This window comes from Sinocyclocheilus grahami, unplaced genomic scaffold (genome assembly GCF_001515645.1).
Source record: "Sinocyclocheilus grahami isolate Dianchi unplaced genomic scaffold, SAMN03320097.WGS_v1.1 scaffold16.1, whole genome shotgun sequence".
Classification (NCBI taxonomy): domain Eukaryota; kingdom Metazoa; phylum Chordata; class Actinopteri; order Cypriniformes; family Cyprinidae; genus Sinocyclocheilus; species Sinocyclocheilus grahami.
Genome location: NW_015505195.1, coordinates 5246804 through 5257220, shown reverse-complemented (window position 1 = coordinate 5257220; position 10417 = coordinate 5246804). Strand labels below are relative to the sequence as shown.

Below are 10417 nucleotides of genomic sequence, written 5' to 3'. Positions count from 1 at the left end.
AGTTAGTGCATCAGAGAAACACAAGAAGAAGAGCTGCTGTGCTGAAGCCTCAAATTTTTGGCATGTCTAGAACAGCGGTTCTCAATTCCAGTCATCGCGTACCCCTGCTCTGCACATTTCGTATGTTTCTCTTATTGCCTCATACGTTTGCTATATTTGACTGTAAGTGCCCTGCGAAGTGGACATTACCGGATATTCCTCCATGATTCCAGTTTGAAGGGAGCGTATATGTTCCATACAAATGGCATTTAAGTGTGCGAGACGTGAATTTAAATTGTATTTATTTACAGAGGTATATTATGTCCCACTTCACGCTTCTCTAGTAAGTTTCGTTTGTGTGTGAAGACGCTGCAGGCAGCGGCGCAGCACAAATCTGTAAATGAATATTCCGAAGTGACGTAAACTTCAACGGATTTCCCCTGCTCAGGGAGTAGGGAGCAATGGACACTGTGTAGGGACCATGCCAATCGGAACACAGTTCATGCACGGAGCTCACTTCTAATGAGATGATCTGAATCAGGTGTGTTAACAAAGAGAGACGTGCAAAAGGGTACGCGAGGACTGGGCTTGAGAACCGCTGGTCTAGGACAATTCTTACAACTACAACACGACATAGCTGGATGCCGCGGACAGACCCCGAACGGCGCCGCCGGTGTGCCTACACTCATAGAAAATAAAGTATTTGAATTTTAAAGCCTTGGCAACGCTGCGCTTCTCGTCCGGTGTGTGACCGCCTGAAACGCTGTTTAATAATGTAAATTATGTGAAAAATAACGTTTTTCGAACCACCAAGCATGAGAGCATGTTCTAGTACACCCCCAAAACAAAATCAAGACTTTGTAAAAGAGCATAATAGGACCCCTTTAAATACTTATTTTAGTTTCAGTATAGTATTTCCACTTAAACTTATTTCTGTTAGTTCAGTTACTTTTCACTTAAGTTTTCATCTAATATTTTTATTTTTATTTTTAAGCTTTATTTGATTTACTGAAAATGTTTTGATAGCTTTAGTTTTAGTTAACAATAACAACACTGGAAAATAAACACTGCTGTGAAAGCATACATAATGTGGATTTTTACATAACATGAAGTGTTTGTACTACATGTTGCTCTGCAATTCCCTACCATTGTGTGATACTTGAAGAAAACGATACATCTCTTATGCTCTTCTCATGCTGTGTGTGCATCTTTTGGGTTTTGGCTCCAACAGGGTTAAAAATAGCTCCCCTCGTAGTCACTTATTATTTAAGAGTCTCCTCCTCCTGTCCCTTTCCACCACACTCTTCCCATCCCTCATCCCAGAATGTGGAGTTTCCTCAAGAAAGGACACACTGGGATGATAAGGGACTGATGTAAAAAAGTAATTTACATCTTACATATAGCAGCATGGTTGAACCAAACAGGAAGTGCAGGAAAGAAAATTTTTATTTTGAGACAGGTTTGAGGACTCTGGCTGTGTCGAGATGCTGTGGAGGAGATATGGGAGAATCTGGTGATGTCTAGGCGATAGTGGGGTGGGTGAGCTTCATTTTGTGCTCAGAATATCCTTTCTCTCTCACACACATACAGGATGACAGTTCAGTAAGCAGTGAGGATTTGGACATGGCTGAGCCCGCGTGGGTCTCTACTGAGCGTGCTCCAGCTGTAGAGCCTTGCAGCCCCACCGCCCCATACACAGAGAAGATGCCTACACCCCCACAGCCCAGCATTAAAGAGGAAGAAGGTACGATGTCTCTCTCTCACTCACACTGTGTTTATGTAGCTGTACATTTCATTGAAATAACAGCCACCTTTTACTGATGTTTGTCAGCATTTATCAGTGAAGACTTTGTGCTGGTGTCTGATAAGTCTGATAAGTGTCTACTAAAGCTGAAGTTGAAGAGGTGCCTGAAGGCCCTTTTCCCAGCACTCCAGCCTCTCTCGCTCTCTTCCATTACGCTCTGACAGATGCCATGCCGACAGCCTTATTTTTTCATTTTGGTCTGTATGTGAAAATCTTCAATGTGAAGTTCTATAATGTATGCCATTCTCAATTGTCTGGGCTTCTGTGATTGATAGATAGATAGACAGATGGATGAATGAATGGATGCATAGATAGTCAGATAGTTAGTAAAATGGATAGATTGATAGACAGTTATACATATATATCGATAGACGGACGGACGGACAGATAGATAGAAATATAGACACGGATGATAGATAGATAGATAGATAAGCTACACAAAAATCAGAGTAAACATTATAGACAAAAGTTAAGGATATATTCAATTGATCAAACTGTGACAAATTTAAGAATCTATTCTATTCTCAATCTGAATCATATCTATGTAATATTATATCTTCTTTATCATCAATGTCATTGTTCATGTAACCAAAACAAGTCTACAAATTCTAATCCATATCTATAGATAATATAGCAATTGTTATAAATAATATATCAATCTCTAAAACAGAATGTACACAATAATCTTTGGCCAAGGCTCCCATATTTCCAGATGAGGATAAACAACTGCAAGGCTTCAGGGTGGTTGACCCTGCCCCCTGTTTTGAATTGAACACATTTCCACCTTTTCAGCAGCATTCACTCCCTCTGTCTTGTCTCTAATTCAGCTGAGTGCAGGGGGGCTGGGGTGGTATATGAATGGGGCAGGAGAGTAGAATATGGAGGAGGGACATGGGGGACATGGAGATGTTTTTTAAAATGGCTGCTGGGACAGTCAAGGGTCTTATTGGGTGGTAGAGAGGGAGGAAGCAGCCTGGGTCACTTCTTTGTGGGCTAATCCTGTGTAATCTTGTTCTGAGGGGGCTGCAGGGAACAGCTCTGCTACACACAGCGTCCCCGCTTACTCCATCATAAGGACAGAGAAAGTGCTCGTGCTCAGTGCACCTTACCCTTGACGGACAGCTGTAGAGGCCCCTCTGGGAATTATCCTAAAGAGGGATAATAGTATTTTAGGAAGGGCGGTCAAAGCTGTGATCATAAAGGTTACCCCTCTACTTGACATTGTAAGCTTGCCTGGTTTAAGCATGTTCGACTTATCGCTGTCTTAGAATCAAAGTAAAAATACTGCTTGTGACTGCACTTTGTCCATATGTATTAGCTTTGAGGTAATCTACACTGTGGTTCAAAAGTTTTTTTTATTTCTGAAAGAAATTACTACTTTTATTCAGCAAGGATGCAACCATTTGTATTTCAAATAAATGCTGTTTTGAACTTTCTATGCATCAAATTATCCTGAAAAAAATATATCACAGTTTCCACAAAAATATTAGGTCACACAAGCATTTTAACTGCGATAATTGTTTTTTTTAAGTACCAACTCTGAATATATGAATGATTTCTGAAAGATCATGTGACAGTGAAGACAGGAGTAATGGTTAAATTCAGCTTTGCCATCACTAAACTCCTATTTAAAATATACTTAAACATTATATATATAATGTTTAAATATTAAACATTAATATTTTTGGCTATTTTGTAGCAATAGCCAAAAATACATTGTATGGGTCAAAATTATAGATTTTTCTTTTATGCCAAAAATCATTAGGACATTAAGTAAAGATCATGTTCCATGAATATATTTTGTGAATTTTTTATTAGTAATATGCATTGCTAAGAACTTCATTTGGACAACTTTAAAGGCGAATTTCTCAATATTTAGATTTTTTTGCACCCTCAGATTCCAGATTTTCAAATAGCTGTATTTCGGTCAAATATTGACCTATACTAACAAACCATACATCAATGGAAAGCTTATTTATTCAGCTTTGATTATGTATAAATCTCCATTTTGAAAAATTGACTCTTATGACTGGTTTTGTGGTCCAGGGTTAGTTTACTTATTCATTTTTATAAAACACACTTTTAACAGATTTACACATATAAGGTAGGTAGGTTTCTCTCCATGAAATGGGAAAAAAATTTTGATTAATCCTTTACTACACAGATTTTTGTCCAGTCTGATACTCACAGGGTCATCCAGGTTCTTTTTTTCCTTACTGTTTATTAATACTGTGAGTTCAGACATACATTTTTCACCTACTGTTCTTCGCCTACGATATAGTAGCAAAGGATGAATATTTGGATGCAACTTATGATGTGGACCTGTGATATGTCCCTTCCAAACTTCCTGTTTCAATAGGAAATGTCAACAGGTTAAAAAAATGTCCCATTCAAGCAATGCCATGGGGTCTTTGCTAACAACTATTTATTTTCCCTATTTAATGAGTATTTGACCCATGAAAACACTATTTAGGTGGAGCAAACAGATACAGACGGTCTGGGACTGGTTTATTAATTTGATATAGCTTTTATTCCTGCCATTATCATGTATGTTCTCTCACAGACACAGTTTTGTAGGTTTCCAGAATTGCCTTGTTTACTCAAATCTGCTTTGTAATTTCAGTATCTGCACTGTCTGGTGTGGTTGTTATGGGATGTGTTTATGATCCACTGCTTGTGTTTTGCGAAATAATAAGGCTTTCCCACCATCCTGTACTTTATATAAATGTAACCATGCACTAATGGATCCCTCCCTTGACTCCCTTGACAGACTAGTGTGCTATTTAGAGCCACACAGGGCAAGAGGATGATGATTTAACCCACACTCCACCATCAGAGAGGAGCCATTCCTTTTGTTGTTTGTCATTAGTTCCTGACGTACTATATTGTTAATTTAGACCAATTTCTTTGTTCACACAGTGTCTGTCAGTGTCTCATTGGATAGCTAATAAATAGCCTAAAATATGACTAAATTAAAATGGCTACAATAATGAAAGAAATTTAAAAGGCCATATCGAAATAGTTCCTTTAAGTAAAAATTTAATGTTTCTGCTTTTTACAGTGTCAATTTAAGATTCAAGTTTTAGAGAATGAATGTTGAATTAAATGCATTTTTATTCATTAACTATGAATTATAAATTATTTTTTCTTGTTTTAAGAGTCTAACACAATTTAGTTTATGCTTACAATATACATACAATATATATATATATATATATATATATGTGTGTGTGTGTATATATATATATATTACATTTGCTAATGACGTAAGAAAACATATCAGTTTCCACAAACATATACAGCACAATAATTATTTGAAATTGTAATAGTATTTATGGTTTACTGTATTTTTGATCAAATAAATTATTTTTAATCTTTCCACCTTCCCCCTCTGAGCTCTGTTTTTCCGTATACTTCTTGTCCAGTCAGATATTCTGGCAGAACCCCACACCCATCTCATTCGCCTCATCCTAGCTGTCTCTCTCTTCACCTCTGCCGCCTTCTACTGGTTTGACAGTTGACCCCAATGTTGCTCTCCTGTTCACACAATCTCCTTCCTCCAATTGACACACATACAGCTAGACTCCACATCCACATAACTTTATGAACACTCACTGAAACATTTCTGTCTCTCTCTCTCTCAGATGATTCTTCTTCAGAGAATGGCAGCACAGCTAACGGTCTCCCTGCACTGACTCCGCTTAGTGGTGCTGCCATGGCGACAGGAGGAGTTCCTGCATCTGAGGGGGTGGTTCCATATGGAGAGGTGAACAGTAATGGTGCCACAGCGCCCCTGGACTTCAGCAACAATTCATCGTCCTCTTCCTCACAGGAGGGACAGCAGCCTGTCAACCTAAGCGACAGACTGTTGCCCGGGGTGACGCTCGGATCCTACGTAACTGACCCCAACAGAAAATTCCCTGTCAAAACTGACTACGGTAACAAGGTATGAGACTAAATTTTTCCACATCATTCTAAGAATTTGTATATATTAAAATGTAAAGTAATAGTATGCATAATGCTGTTCAGATAGAATCAGATTAGGTTTTGACATACTGTATGTTGTACAGTCCCCTCAGTACAGCTCAGGAAGCTATGACTCTGTGAAGACGGAACTGAGCACGTGCGGGGAGGACATGACCCCGGGTCGCTCTCAGGTCATAGATGATGACGACGATGATCACGATGACCATGATGACAGCGACAAGATAAATGACGCTGAGGGCCTGGACCCTGAACGACTTAAAGCTTTTAATGTGAGACTGACTCCCTTAACCACTTTATCGCTCATATTTCATATGGTGTACATTAGATTTTGTTAAGCTTCAATGACCTACATTGCTTATGTTTGGAGGTAGTGAAGTCCAAAAGTCTGACACCACATTTGATAGTCTGGGATTTAAAAACAGTCTAATCCTTTTAAAAATGTAAAGCAAAGAAATGTAAATTATGTAAAATGGATAAGAAATATTCATTCATTTTGAGCTATTCTTAATCATGCTGGATTTGGAATCTTAATCGTGCTTAATCATTTAGTGGATCAGGACTAAAGCTACAACTATTTAAAACAGTTTTGTTAATTGAAATACTAACTGGAAATAAACCAAAACTGAAATAAAACTAATTTAAACCTAAATAGTAATATATATATTTTTTTTAAACTAAAAAGATGAAAAATGTATGACAAAATCACAAAAAAATTTAAGTAAAATTAAATAACACTAAAATAATACTAGTCTGAATAATATGATAATCAGGTTTTACACAGACTTGTTCATGCAGCTTGACAATGCAAGTACGAAGACATAATGAAATTCATATTGATTTTTCAATTTCCACCTTTCTCTCAAATTGTTATGCTGGTAATATAAATTACAATGAGGAACAACTAATTTGAATAAAAATAGAAGCATTTCAGTGACCTGCTGAACCCTAATGATTATGTAAAAGCAGATGTTTATCCTGTTACATTTCTCTACCACCTTCATGTTTACATCTTCCTGACAATTTTTCTTTTCTCATTGAATATGTTTTATTGAAACATCAGATTAAATTAAAGTGATTACAAATATAGTCTTCCTTTTCTGATTCATTGGTATATCTTCCATCCTTTTCTGTTTCCTTTTTGGACTGCTCTAATATTTCTTTCTGTTTTCAGATGTTTGTGCGGTTGTTTGTGGATGAGAACTTAGACCGGATGGTTCCAATCTCAAAGCAGCCCAAAGAGAAAATCCAGGCCATCATTGAGTCCTGCAGCCGCCAGTTCCCAGAGTTCCAAGAACGCGCTCGCAAACGAATCCGAACCTACCTCAAATCCTGTCGCCGCATGAAGAAGGGTGGCTTTGAGGTAGGGAAACATGGGCATTTGCACATGTACTGACAAACAAACATGCACATCTGCCATAATTATCTGTGCTATGACAGTACCACAGACATTCCGAAATGTTTAACATGAAATTAAAGCTTGAACATTTTCGTGCTACACACCATTCAATAGCATACTACTGCCCTCTAGTGGCTGATAAGTTCACAGGCAGTCATTTTTAACCTTGGTACTTGAGGACCACAGCACTGAACATTATTATTTACCAAACCTGATTCAACTCATATGCTCCATGACCTGAACTCACAGAAAAAAAAAGGCACAAAACTGTCAGTGGGGCAGAACCCTTTCAAAAGACTTTTGGTACTAATTGGTACTTTTAAAGTATAAATGTACCTTTATGTTTCTTAAAAAAAAAAAATCAAATTTTGCAGTGGAGCTTTTCAGAACATGTTTTTAATAATCATAAACCAGGAGCATGCATGGTTATACTGTTATTTTACACTTTTTTAAATTATATCTTGTTAATGCTTTAATAGAATATTCATTTGAATGTGTTCAGTTCCAGAGAAAGGCTAAAATAATACAGATTTTTTTTTTTTATATCACACCTACATCCATTGGTGACAGTTTAAATTATAATATTGGTTAAAAACACCATCCTACAAGATTAGGACATTGTAAAAAAAATTCATAAGGTGATGACATTTACCTTTTTCTGCCCTGTCCGATGGTGTCAGACACGGCCCACACCCCCTCACCTCACCTCCGCCATGGCTGAGAACATCCTTGCAGCAGCATGTGAGAGCGAAACACGGAATGCTGCTAAGAGGATGCGACTTGACATCTATCAGACCCATGTGAGTGCATGTGCGATCTCTAGATCTTTAATCAGATCGAATTCATTCCAGAAAATGTTGATTGGTTTTTAGATTACTTGGTGAGATATCGTTGTCTTTCTTTGCCTTATCGTATCCCTTCGTCCTTCCATTTGGTCCGTACAGGATGAGTCAGTTGCAGCAGACAAGCCTAACTCCAGAGACCCGGCTGCTCTGGCTCACTCAGGCTTCACACTGGCCGCCTCGGCCTACTCCCAGGACCAACTCTACACCAATGGTGGACTTAATTACAGTTTCCGTGGATACGGGACCATTGGCAACAGCCTCCAAAACAGTGGCACATCACAAACCAATGGTGAGTGAAATTCAATATAATTTTTTTTACTATTTATTCAAAACAATGTTTACTAAAATGAGAAATAATTCATTTCAATTTCATTTGTTTGTTTATTTTAAAAGCTCTATTAACAAGTTAATTTTTAATTAGAAAAAAGTGTCAAGAATCATTACATTTCACTGATATTGCTATTGAAACTGGTATTGTAGTCTTTTCTATATATCTACTAGATGTTTATTTTATGTAAATGTCTCTTTCTTTCTTTTCTTTTCTTTTTTTTAGGTCCCACTGATCTCAGTATGAAATCTTTGGCATCCAACAGCACTTCCTCCTCCAGTTCAAACAGTCATGGTCAGGGTGGAGGAGGCGGAGGGGCATCTGCCCAGCTCAGCCTGCCCGAGGTCACGGCGGTTCGGCAACTGATTGCAGGCTACCGTGAGTCTGCGGCCTTCCTGCTCCGCTCTGCTGACGAGCTCGAGAACCTCATACTGCAGCAGAACTGAGGACTGCACACAGGCTGGTGCTGCCCGCCTCTCTCTCATTAACACACCTACACAAAAATGCACACTATGACTGGAAAGATACATGTAGCTATGTGCACTTACGTACATATACACCTAAAGCCCATAGGCGGAGTTTGACTTCACTTGGGGGGAGCGAAATGGGGGGATCAGAAGTATCTGAATCTGAAGCGCATGTACAGGGTACAAAATTGAGAGCATTTACCAGCCGTAATGATCTCAGGTCAACCGGCCATAAACCTGTATTTTGCATAATTTATTTATTTTTTTAATAAAAATTTATTTATTATTATTATTGCATATTTTCAGTAAACAGCGCAGGTCATTGTTTCACTCGCTGCACCATACATTTGCTAATTTCTATATAAAACGCTACCTCTCATAAAAATAAAAAAAACACCTTAGATAAAAACACTGAGGTCTTTCTTGCAGTGTAACCATGAATAACTGGTAACTTAATTTGGAACAGCAACATAATACATGTTTTTTTATTTCAATATTTACTACAGTTTATTACTGTAATAAAATGTTAAAATAAAAACCATGTATTATGTTGCCATTTCAAATAAAGTTACCTGCCAAAAGAACGTATTCATATATTTATTAATATAATTTTATTTGTAGATTTACACAAGCAAAGATAAAACCGTTTCAGCTCCAGACACTCGAATCCCTTGACACCCCCCAAGCTCTGCCTATGTTCTTTCTATAAACCTACCTATCACACTTTGCTCAAGACAGCTTTATGTCCATGATAGTGTCTTTATCAAATATCCTTACATTAGAGTCCAGCGAGGCTTTTTCCTTTTCGGAGGGCTGAGATGGTTAATTGTTGTTTTATGATAAGATTATCAGAGACCACAAAGCAAGAGGTGTCTGTACTCACAGCAGCATATCACACAGTGAGAGCTATCAATCCACCGCAGAGAGTCCAGACCTTTGAGACATGTCATCTGCTGCCTGAAGTTTATGCTATGGCACAAAATATTAGTATCAGATTAGATTTCTGTATGTCAGTGGCATCTTGTTTTATTGTATTTGAAAAGCTCAGATGTTTAAGTTGTTCTGTTACCATAGACATATCCATGCAGCAGCTTTGCTCCAGATTTAGCCATTTTAGATATAGAACAGATTCAAGAGAAAAAGGGTTTTTGTAAGATCTCTCTTCTTCTGTTCAATGCTAATGAGGTTTGGGGAGAAGGTGCAATGTAGATGATAATCGTTATAGTGTGTCAGTGTCTGAAAATGTATCATTTTCAATCATAAACACATTACCAGATATCTTTTGTACATATATATATTCCTCATTCATATATAAGAGTTTTCATCCTAGCTTACACATGCACATTTAAAAAGAAACCGTGATTAGTGAGCACAAAAAAAGAAGATGCTGAAATTCTATTGGCTGGGAATGTTGGACATTATGCAAATGAAGCTGTGCTGAGTGGAATGCTTCGAAGCCTTTCCTACATGCTCAATTGCGTTGGCAAACTTCCATCCTCAGTACATCAGTGCATTGTAGGAAAATGTCTCACAGGAACATAAGTGACATCAACCTCCCAGAAGGGAGGGCCATAGATGGACTTGTTAAAGGGGGGGGGGGGGGGGGGGGAG

General features: G+C 37.9%; 1 protein-coding gene across 1 annotated transcript in view; it reads left to right on the top strand.

Moving 5' to 3' along the window:
* The window catches only part of LOC107550513 (nucleolar protein 4-like), a 41281-nt gene extending 32264 nt beyond the window's left edge, over positions 1-9017 (top strand). Inside the window, exons 5-11 of the mRNA XM_016231822.1 lie at positions 1570-1723; positions 5428-5729; positions 5854-6039; positions 6942-7130; positions 7847-7966; positions 8111-8300; positions 8565-9017. Of these exons, the coding sequence (XP_016087308.1) occupies positions 1570-1723; positions 5428-5729; positions 5854-6039; positions 6942-7130; positions 7847-7966; positions 8111-8300; positions 8565-8785 (1362 nt within the window). The 3' untranslated portion in view covers positions 8786-9017. The remainder of the gene's footprint in view (positions 1-1569; positions 1724-5427; positions 5730-5853; positions 6040-6941; positions 7131-7846; positions 7967-8110; positions 8301-8564) is intronic.
* Positions 9018-10417: the final 1400 nt, after the last annotated feature.